Here is a 16,168-nt window from a genome sequence, read left to right as displayed (position 1 = left end):
CACCCTGGAAAACATTGAAAGTGATCCCACCTTCTTACAAAATGTTATTACTTGCGATGAATCGTGGTTTTTTACTTACGATCCCGAAACTAAACGCCAATCGATGCATTGGAAAACTCCTGGTTCTCCACGACAAAAAAAAGTACGAATGTCAAAATCGAAATTCAAGGCAATGATGATTGTTTTTTTGACATCAAAGGGATTGTTCACGTTGATTGGGTACCAGAGAGACAAACAGTGAATCAGCATTACTACATTAGCGTCCTGGCTACCCTATGTGAGCGAGTACGGAGAAAACGGAACGATTTGTGGAGAAAAAAGTCATGGATCCTTCACCAAGACAATGCCCCAGCTCACAGTGCGTTGTCAGTGAAGACGTTTTTGGCAAAACACAACATTCCCATCTTAGATCATCCACCCTACTCACCTGATTTGGCCCCCTGTGACTTTTTTCTTTTCTCTAAAGTCAAGTCAGCTTTGAAAGGAACTAGATTTGAGACTGTTGAAGCAGTAAAAGGAAAAGCGACGGAAGTAATGTATGGACTTACCGAAAATGATCTGCAGCATTGCTGTGAACAGTGGAAAATTCGTATGGAGCGGTGTAGAGACCGAGGAGGAGAGTACATTGAAGGAGATAACATGAAATTGTAAATAATTGTAAGTAAATGTTTTTTCCAGCATCAGTCCGGTTTTTTTCTAGCTGCACCTCGTATTAGGTCAGTGAGTATTTATCTGCTACAAACAGCTACTATGAATTGCACCGATGTTTCTTAGTAAGAACTGCCAGTGATACAATAACTGTAATGGTGGAGGCAGATATCGTGAACTACACAACTGTAATACCTAAACTTCATACAACGAAATATTTATGTTGCCTGTGTGTGACGGTAACACTGTTTATATTGGCAGCAATCTTTGGTGAGCATTTTTTCCCCATTCTTTCTGGTTTTGTCCTGTTTATGCCATAAAGAGTGAAAAAATCAGGGAAGTTTGTTTGATTTCAGAGCTCTCCTGTAGTATTAATTTGTTAGTTATGAGTTCCACAGGGAAAATATGATGCAATTAGCTCTATAGCAGCGGTTCCCAACAAAATTTTCTCGAGGACCCCTCATCGAGGATGATTGGTACAATGTCATATAACAGTATCAAGTACCTAAAAAATCCCAATTAAGAGTCTTTTTATACTTTTCTATTTTTGGTACTTAGAAAAAATATTGACATATACATTATTAAAGAAGTATTGAGCTTAAAACTTTTTCAATTTAGCCATCATTGTTATTGTTAAATTTTTGATTATTACTCAAAATCTTTGTCTTCAAATCTGGGTGTTTAGCATAACAAACTCCTTAAAAAAATAAAAACTGAGTATTAACTGAAAACGACAGGAAAAATTAAAAATAAGTGTATTGGTCTTTCAAGTGTACTACACTTGAGACTGCATTGAGTAGACATGTGTGAAAAATAATTCTAGTTTTGCGTTAGAGTGTGCTAGTGTCAGTTGGCTCTAGGAAGAGGCTAAACGCAGAAGTTATCATATGAAATATATTTAATATGTTTTTTATTCTAATAGCATCTTGTGGACCCCTCTGGCATAGCTCGCGGACCCCTGGGGGTTCGCGGACCACCTGTATGGAACCACTGCTCTATAGAATTGCAGTCTCTTACTTGTATGTATAACAATGTTCTTCTGAAATACTGCTGCCTAGAAATCAAATTTCAACGTTTTATTTCTCTTTCCCGTTTCCTTCGTTTTAATGGGTGCAGAATGGAAACACTTTTTTGAAATTTTTGTCTAGCTGGAGAGTGAGGAAAGTTTGAAATATAGAATACACAATATACTAGAATATGTTTCTGTTCTTCCGTAAGCAGACTTGATTCTTCGTGTTTCCTGAATGAGAAATCAGTCAGTATACGTTCCTCGCCAGTGACAACAATCACAATTCACATCTGTCATCGGATATCTCTCTTTCTATTTTGCAATACCATCTAACATTTGGTGATGAATCAGATGAAGACCCACAAAAATGAGCAAATGTTAATTAGAAGCAGTTGAAGCTAACTGATGGTAACGAAGTTCAGAGCTATTGTAGACAGTCAATGAAGGTGACATTACTGATGTGCACCCCTTTACAGAAGAGAATTTAGAGACAGAGGAGAAACACTTTGAAGGACAAGCAGTATCATAAAAAATATATAAAAATTGAGAAAACAGGGATATAAATGTTTTCAAAATCAGATACCGGTGCAAAGAATCACATATTTCATCCAGAGAACTCCATGTTCCAGGAGCTTACATGAAAGATCCATGTTGAGACAACTGCAGAAGTAAATGTCATAAATGTCCATGCACAAAGGCTGAACATTTCTTAAAGATATTACAAATTAGAGATGTAGGAGAGAAAAAGAGGCTTTATTTGCAGTAATTCCGGCAAGATCTTTAAAAAGCTAGCACATGAGTGAACTCAAAAAGTAACTTGACTGTTATGTTCTACTTGCTATGAGGAACAGAATGAATCCAAGTCTGTAAGACCATGTTTCTGAATAAGCTTGGAATCTATTAAGGTGTTGAGGTTATAGTGATGAAGAAAAGAGCTTTGGAAAACACAACTGAAGCAGGCAGAGGGACCATCATCTAAAGAAATTGAGTTCACCAGAAATCTGAAATGATGTGAGGAATCAAGTTGTGAGTTTTTCAGTGGCTCAGTCTTACTACGTTCACTCTGGAAAAAGAAAAGAAAATTCCTAAGATTGTCACTTAAAATCACACTCACGTGCTCCCTTTACAAATCTGTGCATACAGACCATATTTACAGGAAGACAGTTTCAGAGGATTATAGTCTCTGTTTTCATCATCACAAAAAAAGATAAGTGACGTCTATACATGTCCTAGAGTACCGCTGGAGTCAATAAAGGAGCACCTACACCTAATTATAATGCTCCTCTTTTAGAAACAGACAGGAGATGAAACAAGAGATGGAGTGAGCCCAAAATTTATATAGGACTTTTGTAAACTGCAACTTCTGTTTCCAGCAGGTTCTGTTGAGAACAACTGATCCCATCAAAAGTGCTTTATTTTATAAGCAGTGACTGATTTTTGTTTTTAATTTTACAGACAATAAGATAAAGACAAAACAAAAAGCCTGTTTCACGTGCTCGGAAATACAAGGAAAACGAGGAAGATGTGAGATAGCGAGATTTTTATGAATGTTGAAGTGTCTATCTGCAATGGGAAAGCTCATTTTAGCGATTGTTGTGCAGGACAGAATCCAAACAAATTTGTTGCAGCAATGTGCTCGTCCGCTCTTCAGGAAATATCTAACCTAGAATTAATCAAACACTGGAAAATCTAACCTATAATTCCTTGATTTGAAAGTCATGTTTATTCATCACAGTGAAATGGAATGTACCTCATTGCATTTGGCTGTCACTACAGAATTTTAAAAAAGTTGGTAAAAAGTGAACTGGCCTGCTGACTGGAATACTATTGATGAATATGCGAGAAGAAGAGGGTGACAAACCTTATATTGTTCGTGAAACAACCCGTGAGAAGATTATCAGTTGACAGTATCATATGATTCGCTATGTTGCTGTTGTGAAAGAAGATGTGAACAAGAAACCAGTCAGGTGGCTAAGACCGAGGGAGGTGGTGCAGTGGTTAGCACACTGGACTCGCAATTGGGAGAACGATGGTGCAGACCAGTATCTGACAACAGAGATTAAGGTTTTCCGTGACTTCCCTAAATCGCTCCAAGCAAACGCTGGGGTGTTCCATTTCAAACGGCACGGCCGATTTCCTTCCCCATCCTTAACACAGTCCGAGCTTGTGCACTGTCTCCAATGACCTTGATGTCGACGGGACGTTAAATCTAATCTTCCTTCCTTCTTCGGATGGGAATGTTATAGATCAGCGTCCATTTGTTACGCGATTTAAAGAAAACTTTGAAGAAGAGTTTAGAGCTCATAACTCTAATAAGAAAACAAGAAAAATCAACAAGTTCTCACTGCTAAGCACTTTCTGCATGCCCGTCCTGCCTGTAACAAAGGAAAGTTACGACGATGTGATGTCCCTGTTCAGAATAGTGCTTCCCATACAGTACAGTGAAGATTAAAAAAAAATGGTTCAAATGGCTCTGAGCACTATGGGACTTAACAGCTGTGGTCATCAGTCCCCTAGAACTTAGAACTACTTAAACCTAACTAACCTAAGACATCACACACATCCATGCCCGAGGCAGGATTCGAACCTGCGACCGTAGCAGTCACGCGGTTCCGGACTGCGCGCCTAGAACCGCGAGACCACCGCGGCCGGTAGTGAAGATTTAAAATTCCAAAAACTTTCAAACACATTCCTTCAATAACAACTATTTTACATTATCTCGTTGTTGTACTAAAATAGCGATAAGGGTTTACCAAAGGGATAGAATATCCTATGGAATTTAATTTTCGCATTTTATCTTTCACTTTCTACTATACTGCTTGTCTCATAGCCCACGGCATAGAGCTTCGTCATGGTGTAAGTTCTTTGGTTTAGCTGGAGTCAGTGTGTATACAGCTGCAACCTCGTGATTTTGCGGAAATTTGTGTGTGACATTCTCGTGGTAATTTATAAGCGTTTATAAACTGCAAACAAGAATAAGTGAAAAAATTGTTCCGGAAGTACATTAACACGGTATTTCATTTATATTACAATAACAGCTGAGTTGATGACGGTGTGTGAATGTTGTAATTTTTCAGGTTATGTTCATAACAGCCAAATACCTGATTTATCAGTGGTTGCTATTTTTGGCCTGTCCGGTAAAGTCGCTACGTGTATCTTCATAAAAGAAACGGTTGAGGTTATGTCGTGTTGTCAGGAGCAGTTTGCCTATGCAGTGATTTCCGTCATGTATTTCGTGACTGACGGGAAAAGGCGGACAGTGAAGTTCTAACATTCGCTATGTTAGTGCGGTTATGTTGACTTAAGTGTTATAATGTTCGTGATGTTAATTTGCTGTGATCTGATGTAGACATAGAGCGGCGCCAGATTGTAGTGCTAACGTAAGCATTTTTTCAATTCATGGTTTGAGCAAGTTCGCATGAAAGGAAATGATGTAATTATGTTGAATTTTGTTTGTTTTCACTGTGCTTTGAGTATTCGTGTCGTTATATTCGTCTAATCATGTGTAAATACCAGTTTGTTGTAGTGTGTGGGTTTTAATGGACTTCTGTATAAGAATACTGTAATTTAGGAACTGGCGAAATACGAGGTACAAATTAACTGTAATTCGTCAAACATAAAGCATTACGTGTCATCAGAACTTAATAGATCACTCATCATAGTTACAGTTAGTAGGCAGTAGTTTCAGTAAACCAGTTTCGTAAGAAAAAAACTCACCAGTGTTTAATCTTGATGGTAATCAAGAATGAGGGCTTCCGCATTGCAGTGTGCAATCTACGTTACATTTTTATGGTTTTCTTTAAAAGCAGGTTAAGATTCCAAAATGATGATGCTTATGGTAAATTGATTATACAACGGTGAATGAATACAGATGGAGAAAGTTTCAGTAATACCTATGTTGAATATTCATATTCTTTGATAAACAAACAATCTGTGTGTCCAGATTTTCATCATGTCCCTATTGGACTGAAATTAACACAACGAACAAAGTGTAGAATGAAATATTTGGTGTTATCCAGTATTTTCTCTTCGATCTATTGACTGCTTGGATTGTTTGTAATACTGAAGTTAGTGCATGCACAAGAAAATACACATCTTCCAAAATTGCCACATAGGACAGTATCTATAAGCCAGTGTTACAAAGAAGCAGTAGCAACTGTAAATACTCCATTTCCAGTGCATGTTATTTTATGATTGTTCTCACTCTTCATGACATGAAAAATGTAAATGAGCTTATATCACTGAACACACTTTTCCTCAGCCACTTTGAATCTGTTTCTTGTGTAATCGCTCATCTACTGCACCCAGTAGATGAGTGAAAATACTGCCTTTGAGCAATACCTCATGGTAAAAATGGAAACGGAGTGCACCTATTCTTATCTGATTGCTTTTCTTTTTCAGACTGTAGAACTGAAGCCATGGACCAGGACCCACCTATGTGGACAAAAAAAGAGGAAACAGATGAAGTAAAAACTGAGTTACACTCCATGGTGAGTAGCTTACTCGTATTTTTTAACTGTGTTTCATTAATTTATGTGTATAGTGTGTGAATACATACAATTCATGTCATATTGCTGGAAACATGAGTAATTGTGTTTACTAAAAAACTGATGAACATTCAGTCTTAAATATGACATGTTGCACAGTTTGAAATAAGCCTTGTATTAAACCTCAGATAGAAGTGAGCAAGAGTTTCAATTTAATGTTCAGTAAACATGGAAAACCTTAATGCACAATCCAGTTACACTGATAAGGTGGTTGCCATAAAGTGGGTATATTCTGCTCTGATACACTTATTTTAAATGACAACCTTAATGTGCAGCTTAAGAATAACTGACTATAGTGAATTTAAGTGCCATTACATTTGTAGATGGTATGGCTGCAGTTAAAGCATTATTGCAGTGTATTGTGGTGTGGAGTGAGAATTGTCATTTATTTATTGATGTAAAATAAGTTAGGCCTGATTGTAAATGACTTTAAAGTGACATTTGCATGGTCACCAACCTGAGAAGTATGTTTTGTAGTACTATTAACATTGAATATTACTATTAACTTTGAATATGTGAACAAAGTGTAAGTAGAACTGTCAGCACTAAAGTTAAATTTCAGACAAATATCACCTGGAAGCATAAATTCGTACACAGCCGGTAGGTGCAGAATGAATTTGTATGTTGGCAGCAGTTTTGATGAAGCCGTGGGGTTACATATTAAATATTGATAGGTTTGTTCATAATCACTTTCTGCGTTTGCTGCACATTGTTAAACACATTGTTTGTGAAACTGGCAGAATGTTGCAGTTACTGCTGTCAATCTTACATATACATGTCACTTAAAATCTGATTTAGTGCAACTGTTCGTAGGGTATTTGGCTATCAGCAGGCAAACAAATTCACTTGGTCCCACAAATATTTTTATTCTGCCAACCAGAACTGAGGGTCCTGATACAATCACACAAACTACTTGTCAACTATCTGTGCTGAACAAGTCTGTTTCAACATCCATCTTGGATGCAACTGCAGAAGTGCTGTGATAGCATTAATGCAGCATTTCCATTTGAATATATGTGAATGTTTTATTATAGTTCGTACAAACTATGTGAGGTAATTCATTTGATGAGAAGTATAAGTACAGTAGACCTAAACCATCACTGTGAGGAAGTGATAGGAAAGTAAATTTACTAAATTTTATTAAATACAGTAAAAGAGTGGTTATACCCAACATAGTTCAGGCTTTGGCTTTTACCCCCGACTTAATGATTGTTCGACATATAGAATGATATGTATGCACAACACACAGCATGTGAATGAAAAGCAATTTGAAGAATCATTCACCTTGGACCTGAACCACAGAACTATTCAAAGGCTACAAGGTTAAAATGGGGTTCTAGCCCCCTTGAAATATTGGTTGTGGTGAGTGACTGACCCATAGTGCAGCTCAAGGCCTAGCCCAGATTGAAAGGTGGCAATGTGGGTTCGAGCTGACAAAGCCTAGAAATGTGAAAGTCGAATAAAGGATGCAGCAAATTTACCAATAGCACAGCCTAATGTTTACTAAAAAATCCAAATGGTGCCTAGACTGTAACTTTTACCCACAATAAGTCTTCTCTTACAATGTGTGCTGAGTTAGTTGATGGACTGAACTTCCATATGACCTTAACAGATGCATATAGACATTGTATCAATCGAAAGCCACCTTTGCCAAATTAATTAAAACTTAATTTTTGATTGTGTATAGTTTGGGCATGAGGACATGCTGGAAAGTAATGGCTCAAAAATTTTATTTGAAAATTATTGAAGCATTTTAATTAAAACAAACTTAACATTTAACATATTTATTCTTCGTGTTTGTATATTTATTTCAAACATAGTCACCCTGGCACTGAACCCTTTCTCCCAATGAGACACCAGGTTGTTGGTGTCATTACTGTAGAATGTTTGATTTTCTTGGTAGCTCCACAGCCTCACCTCTGCTCACACCAATTCATCACTATTATCCTTGAAGGTATTCTTTAGGTTTTGGAAACAGTTGAATCAAGCCAGGACACTATGGTGGATGATCAATAATAATGAATCAAGGGTGTCACTTGCAGGTTGTGTATGGTCCGGCATTGTCATGCTGAAGGAAAGGGTGCCCCATGTGTGTGTGAACTATTTGAATCAGTGCTCTGTTTTCTGAGGGTTTTCTCACATGTCGACATGGTTAAATAACACACCCATCTTACACACTGTAATTCAAAACACTCCAGCAGGAGGGTCCTGCATATTGTCAGAAAAGTGGAAACATCAACAGAGTAATATGCGTGACAAGTAATACTTTAACTGATATAAAGAACAGAATAAAAACTTTGGAGGCATTATTTTCTGATAGGCCCTTGTAATAAATTGATGCATTTGACAATTGCCTCGAATGTTGCAGAATGGTTCTGTTGGCATTGCCCAGCCTCCATTTGGAAGTCATAATACTAAATCCATATACACATCAGCCAAAACATTATGACCACGGATTTGCTATCAATATAAACTCATCCAGGCAATAGCACCTAACCTTGTTTTCTAGTAAGACACGCACGGTCCATAGAGTATCAATGAGCATGCTGACCGGGTGTAAAATAGGGACTGCGCACAATCTATCTTATTCTGACCGAGAGCAGATTTTGATGGCTGGAAGGCTTGGTATGAGCATTTTGGAAGCTGCACAGCTTGCCGGGTGTTGAAGTAGTACTGTGGCAGTTGTCTTCAACACAGGGTGAAATAAAGATTAAACCATGCCCAGATATTATGGGGTTGGGCAAGCACCTGTCATGACAGATGGTAGACATCATAGGTTGGGCAGACTGTTAAAACAAGACAGGCAGCAAACTATGGTGGTAACTAACATCAGATTTTAATGCTTGGCAGAGTACAAGTGTATCTGAATGCACAATGCTCAAAACACTCATAATGATGAGTCTGTTTAGCTGATGACCCACGAATGTCAGTGTTAATGCCATGACATCAACAACTTCAACTGAAATAGACATGTAACTATTGGTACTGGATTTGGCACAATGGCAGACCACTGCATGGTCCTGACTTTGTGAGGGTACATTTCCATCACCCACAAAGGGAACAGTTCCTTTACTCCTGTACTGGCAGGACCTTCATTATACTCCAGGAAAAGACCATGTGGGCACCCATGGGTTCACTGGAGCTCGTGCAAGGCACTATGTTAGAAAAGGAGTATTGTGAACTGGTTGCAAACCACATCCACCTCTTACGTCGTTGTTGCGATCTTCAGTCCTGAGATTGGTTTAATGCAGCTCTCCATGTTACTCTATCCTGTGCAAGCTTCTTCATCTCTGAGTAACTACTGCAACCCACATCCTCCTGAATCTGTTTAGTGTATTCATGCCTTGGTCTCCCACTATGATTTTTACCCTCCGAACTTACCTTCAATACTAAATTGGTGATCCTTTGCAACCTCATTACATGTCCTCGCAACTGATCCGTTCTTCTAGTAAAGTTGTGCCACAAATTGCTCTCCTCCCCAATTCTATTCGGTACCTCCTCATTAATTACATGATCTACCCATCTGATCTTCAGCGTTATTCTACAGCACCATGTTTCGAAAGCTTTTCTTCTCGTCTAAACACTTTATTATCCATGTTTCAATTCCATACATGGATACACTCCATACAAATACTTTCAGAAAAGACTTCCTGACCCATACATTTATACTCCATGTTAATAAATATCTGTTGGACAGAAAGGCTTTTCTTGGCATTGCCAATCTACATTTTATATCCTCTCTACTACGACCATCATCAGTTATTTTGCCCCCCCCCCCCCCCCCAGATAGTAAAACTCATCCACTACTTTAAGTGTCTCATTTCCTAATCTAATTCCATAAGCATCATCTGATTTAATTTGACTACGTTCCATCATCCTCACTTTGCTTTAGTTGATGTTCATCTTATATCCTCCTTCCAAGACACCGTCCATTACGTTCAAGTGCTCTTGCATGTCCTTTGCTGTCTGACAGAATTACGTCCTCCGCAAACCTCAAAGTTTTTATTTCTTCTCCTTGGATTTTAATTCCTATTTCAAATTTTTCTTTTGTTTCCTTTACTGCTTGCTCAATATACAGATTAAACAACATCGGGGATAGGCTAAAACCCTGTCTCACTCCCTTCCCAACCACTGCTACCCTTACATGCCCCTTGACTCTGCCATCTGGTTTCCATACAAATTATAAATAGCCTTCCCCTCCCTGCATTCGATGAGTGCCACCTTTGTAATTTGGAAGACAGTATTCCATTCAATATTGTCAAAAGCTTTTTCTAAGTCTACAAATGCTAGAAATGTAGGTAAATATTGCCTCACGTTTTCCGAAATTTCTATGGAATCCAAACTTATCTTCCCCGAGGTCTGCATCTACTGGTTTTTTCATTTGTCTGCAAAGAATTCGTGTTAGTATTTTGCACCTGTGACTTATTAAACTGATAGTTTGGTAATTTTCGGACCTGTCAGCACCTGTGCCCTTTGGGATTGGAATTATTATATTCTTCTTGAAGTCTGATGGTATTTCGCTTGTCTCCTACATCGTGCTCACCAGATGGTAGAGTTTTGTCAAGGCTGGCTCTCCCAAAGCTATCAGTAGTTCTAATGGATGCTGTCTACTCCCAGGGCCTTGTTTCAATTTAGGTCTTTTAGTGCTCTGTCAAACTCATCATTCAGGATCATATTTCCCATTTCATCCTCATCTACGTCCTCTTCCATTTCCATAATATTGCCTGCAAGTACATTGTCCTTGTAGAGACCTTCTATATACTCCTTTCACCTTTTTGCCTTCCCTTCTTTGCTTGGAACTGGTTTTCCACCTGAGCTCTTGATACTCTTACGTGGTTCTCTTTTCTCCAGAGGTCTCTTCAATTTTCCTGTAGGCAGTATCTATTTTGCCCCTAGTCATATACGCCTCTAAATCCTTAAATTTGCTCTGTACCCATCCCTGTTTTGCCATTTTGCATTTCCTGTCGATATCATTTTTGAGATGTTCGTATTCCTTTTTGGCTGCTTCATTTACTGCATTTTTATATTTTCGCCTTTCATCAATCTCTCTTCTGTTACCCAAGGATTTCTACTAGCCCTCGTCTTTTTACCTACTTGATCGTCTGCTGCCTTCACTATTTCATCTCTCAAAGCTACCCTTTCCTCTTCTACTGTATCTCTTTCCCATATTCTTGTCAATGGTGTCCTAATGCTCTCTGAAACTCTGCACAGCCTCTGATTCTTTTAGTTTATCCAGATCCCATCTCCTAAAATTCCTACCATTTTGCAGTTCCTTCAGTTTCAATCTACAGTTCACAACCTATGAATTGCGGTCAGAGTCCACATCTGCCCCTGGAAATGTCTTACAGTTTAAAACCTGATCCCTAAATCTCTGTCTTACCACTGCATAATCTATCTAAAACCTTCCAGTGTCTCAAGACCTCTTCCATGTGTTCAACCTTCTGTCATGATTCTTTAACGAAGTGTTAGCTACACTATGTGATCAAAAGTACCTGGACCCCAGGCTGAAAATGACTTACAATTTCGTGGTGCCGTCCATCGGTAATGCTGGAATTCAATATGATGTTCGTCCACCCTTCGCACTGATGACAGCATCTACGTTTGTGTGCATATGTTCAGTCAGGTGTTGGAATGTTTCTTGGGTAATGGCAGCCAATTTTTCACATAATGCTGCACTGAGAAGAGGTATCAATGTCAGTCAGTGAGCCCTGGCACAACGTCAGCATTCCAAAACTTCCCAAGGATGTCGTATAGGATTCAGGTCAGAACTCCATGAAGGCCACTTCATTACAGGAATGTTATTGTCATGTAACGACTCCACCACAGGCCGTGCATCATGAATAGGTGATCGATTGTGTTGAAAGGTGCAATTGCTGCCCCCAAATTGCTCTTCAACAGTGGGGAGCAAGAAGGTGCTTAAAACATCAGTGTAGGCGTTGTGCTGTGATAGTGCCGCCCAAAACAATAGGCGGTGCAAGCCCCTCCATGAAAAACACGAAACCAAGTTAGGCTAAGTTTCCTTTAATTTCCGTCTATGGTCACAAACGTTTTGTTAACAGATTACCGGTTTCGGTCTATAATGACCATCATCAGATCTGCAGCACAAAATGGGAAAAACATAAATACTCGCAGATTGTCTACAGCTTAAAAAACAATAAAAAGACATAATGAAAAGTACTACTGACATATTTCTGCATTTTAAATATGAAGAGGCATACCTGTTTCATAAAAACAAAGTCCTAATGTACTGCAGCCATAGTGGCATCGTCAAATGTTAAATGTGGAGTCAGCACCAGCATCGTCAAATACATATAAATAACATCACGTGCACGAGTCATGTTGTCAGTAGTGCTACTGTTTAAATCAAGCTGCTGTACAGTAGCCACAAGATGTTTGTGTTGTAAGGTCACCAGATGTCGCTAATGTCGGCATACACTAGTTTTCAATAATTAATTGAAACAGCAGAAATAAAGAGGGATACAATAGTTGAAGTCTGTAATAAGCTTATAATGTATAAAAGGCATTACAGTAATAAAAATCAGTAAAAAAAATGACATAAGTAATATTGTTAAAAAGAGGAAGAGTTAAGGAACAGTAGTTGACGTGCTCAAGTGCCAATATTCTAGATAATGACGTTAATATTGAACACCAGTGAGAGTGCACCTGGTAATATTAAACAACCATAAATCAAATTGCTAAAGGAGCCACAAATGAAAGAAAACATAGTGCTGCACATAATCAGTGCCCTCTGTTAGCGCTAACGCCAGTATTCCGCACATGTGGGAAGTGGTTGGAGGAACGTGACCGGCAGAGGGCCCTTCGTACCCTGCGGCACTCCGTTGCAAGAAAATAATGATAAAATTCTGTAACAGTGGATGATCCACATTATCTGATTAATGCAGTCTATGAAATGAATAGGGAAGGAACAAGAAGATACTAGAGTCATGCGTAAAACATATGAAAACTAAGTAAATATGTGATGCACTCAATACTAGGTGAACTCATCAACACACCATATATAACAGAGGCGTGCAGTGGTTAGAGTAAAACATTGTCAAGTAAAGCAAAGTAGGCATTGGGCACAATCATTTTGCCAGTTAAGCAGTTTAGTTGGTTCTCTGTTTTTTGCTTTATAAATTTCAAGCTCCTCTAACAAATTGAGTAGCTGCTCGACCATGAAATCCAAGATTTCTCACCACTTGCCTAACTGTCATAGTACTTGCAGTTGATCCTGATGCAGTGTGCAATTCCTGTCCATTGGTCTGGATAGACACATTACGACCCTCTGTAAGTGTCGGCGGTATCGCTCGACAGACAAGATTGCCCTATTCGCTTTTGTGCTGTACATGTCCCTCCATGTTTCAACGTCACTATCACATTGGAAACAGTGGACCAAGGGATGTTTAGGAGTGTGTAAATCTCACATACAGATGTATTACACAAGTGACACCCTATCACATGACCCCATTCGAAGTCCATGAGTTACGCGGAGCACCCAATTCTGCTCTTTCATGACTACATAGGTCGCTGATGTGGAGTACCTTGCAGTAGGTGGCAGCACAATGCATCTATATGAGAAACTAATGTTTTTGGGGTGTGTTGATACTTTTGAGCACATAGTGTATGATGAAGTTATGTCTGTGCGAAATTCTATCAGACGGCTTCCTCTTTCATTTCTTACCCACATTCCTTCTCTTTTCCAACTATCGAATTCCACTCCCCCATGAATATTGAATTTTTGTCTCCCTTCACTATCTAAATAATTTTGTTTCTCATCATACATTCCTTCTATTGTTTCATTATCCATGGAACTAGTTGGCATATAAATTTGTACTACTGTGGTAGGCATGGGCTTCATGTTCATCTTGACTACAATAATGCATTCACTATGCTGTTTGTAGTAGCTTACCCACACTCCTTTTCTTTTATCCATTATTAAACCTACACCTCCATCACCCCTATTTCATTTTTATTTATAATTCTGTATTCATTTGACGAGAAGTCTTGTTCCTCATGCCGTTGAACTTCACTAATTCCCACTATATCTAGCTTTAGCCTATCCATTTCCCTTTTTAAATTTTCCAACCTACCTGCCGAATTAAGAGATCTGACATTCCATGCACCAATCTGTAGAATGCCAGTTTTCTTTCTCCTGATAACAACTTGGTCCCGAGTTATCACCACCTGGAGATTTGAATGGGGGACTATTTTATCTCCAGAATATTTTACCCAAGAGGATGCCTTCACCATTTAATCACAAAGTACAGCTTCATCCCCCCAGGAAAATTTATAGCTTTAGTTTCCCCTTGCTTTCACCTGTTTGCACTGCAACACCATTCTGGTTAATGTTACAAGGCCAAATTAATCATTCATCCTGAAAGTTGCCCCTGCAACTACTGAAAAGGCTGCTGCCCCTCCTTCAGCAACCACATGTTTGTCTGGCCTCTCAGCAGATACCCCTCCATTGCAGTTTCACCTTTGTTACAGCTGTCTGTGTTGCTGAGCCACACAAGCCTCCCAACCAGTGACAAGATCCATGGTTCATGTTAGGTCCACCCCTTCATGATGATCATATTTCGCAATGGCAGTGGCATTTTTCATCAAAATTATGCACCATTTCACAACACCATGAGTGTGGTGGAATGGTTTGAGGAACACAGTGGTGAGTTCCAATTGATACGATGGCCACCCAGTTTGCCAGCTCTGAACCTGATCGAACACATCTGGGATGTGATTTAACATAACGTGTGACAACTACCTCAAATGATCTACCAAGGCCTAATTGCTTCCATGCCACAATGTCTTCCTGCTGTTATCTGTGCCAAAGGTGGACATACCAGCTTTTAGAGTGGTGATCATAACGTTGGGGCTGATCAGACTATGGCAGTTACCATAATTGAAAGAAGATTGTTTTAGTGTAGTGATGGTGATAATGATAGTGGCACATAAAATTCGGCCAAACAGCACATGCCGCCCATGAGTCCTGCATGGCTCACCCTCCAGTCCAGCTTCAAGACACCGACTGCCTGTGAAATGCACTGCTTTTCCTTGCCACCCAGTGTGGCTCCACAACACCACTGGTGCCATGAGCTCCGAGCTGTGAGATGTGACATCTGCCAGGCACATGGGTCTGGAATTCAGAGACGGACCCCACCATATCTTAACATCCCCCGCCAAACCAAATTCCCCCCGCCCTGCCATTAAAGAGCCCTTTGCATGTGACTCTCCTTCACCTGGGTAATAAGCACACGTGAGTCTTTACTTGTGCAGAAATTCAGAACCAGGTGGTTTGCCTGGCTCACCACCCTGGCAACCTCATAGGGTACAGAGAACTGAGGAGCCAGCTTGCTAGCGAACCTTAACTCCCCTTTTTGAGCAAGATTAGGATTTTGGACTAACACTGTCCCCAACCTTTGCATTGAGCCATTTAGTCCATGATTGTTGCAGATGGCTAGCCTGTGATGTGAAATTTTGGTATTATGCCTAGCCTGGCTCCAGTTGTGCTGTGTTAATGCTAGGGTGACTTGGTCTGGAAGCAAATCATTGATAGACCACAGGTTCACAAGAGGAGAATTGACTGGATGTGCTAGCATAAGGAATACTGGAGGAGCCTCCAGGGACTTGGGTTGTGCAGTGTTAGACAAAATTGACCCATGGTACTGACATGTCCCACTTCATATGAGCCTTGTTGCGAAAGATAAGCACAGCCTTCAACTTGCAGTTCACCTGGTCAGCAAAGTATGCAGGTAATAAGGATTTGTGATCACATCCTTAATTCCATTGACAAAGGAGAACCTCATGAATAGCTGGGAAGCAAAAGCAGCAGCATTATTGATAACAAGCACCCTGGGTGGCCCATAAAGAGAAAAAATTCATAACAAATGCTGGATAATTACCAGAATAGTCACCCTTCTGCTCGGAATGAGAAAAAAAAGAGAAGTAGTTCATAATAACTAATAGGTGC

The 16,168-nt window shown here is 39.5% G+C and overlaps 1 protein-coding gene across 7 annotated transcripts in view; it reads left to right on the top strand.

Moving 5' to 3' along the window:
- Positions 1-4,537: 4,537 nt before the first annotated feature.
- The window catches only part of LOC126213404 (zinc finger protein 724-like), a 108,143-nt gene continuing 96,512 nt past the window's right edge, over positions 4,538-16,168 (top strand). For 5 of the 7 annotated variants that reach the window (XM_049941127.1, XM_049941126.1, XM_049941124.1 and 2 more), the window contains exons 1-2: positions 4,538-4,669; positions 6,059-6,147. In XM_049941127.1, the coding sequence (XP_049797084.1) occupies positions 6,076-6,147 (72 nt within the window). In that variant the 5' untranslated portion in view covers positions 4,538-4,669; positions 6,059-6,075. Of the gene's footprint in view, positions 4,670-4,716; positions 5,038-6,058; positions 6,148-16,168 lie in introns of those variants that run through there. The other 2 variants (XM_049941123.1, XM_049941125.1) reach the window with 2 other exon arrangements.

This window comes from Schistocerca nitens, chromosome 11, assembly GCF_023898315.1.
Source record: "Schistocerca nitens isolate TAMUIC-IGC-003100 chromosome 11, iqSchNite1.1, whole genome shotgun sequence".
NCBI lineage: Eukaryota > Metazoa > Arthropoda > Insecta > Orthoptera > Acrididae > Schistocerca > Schistocerca nitens.
This window is presented reverse-complemented; position numbering and strand designations above follow the sequence as displayed.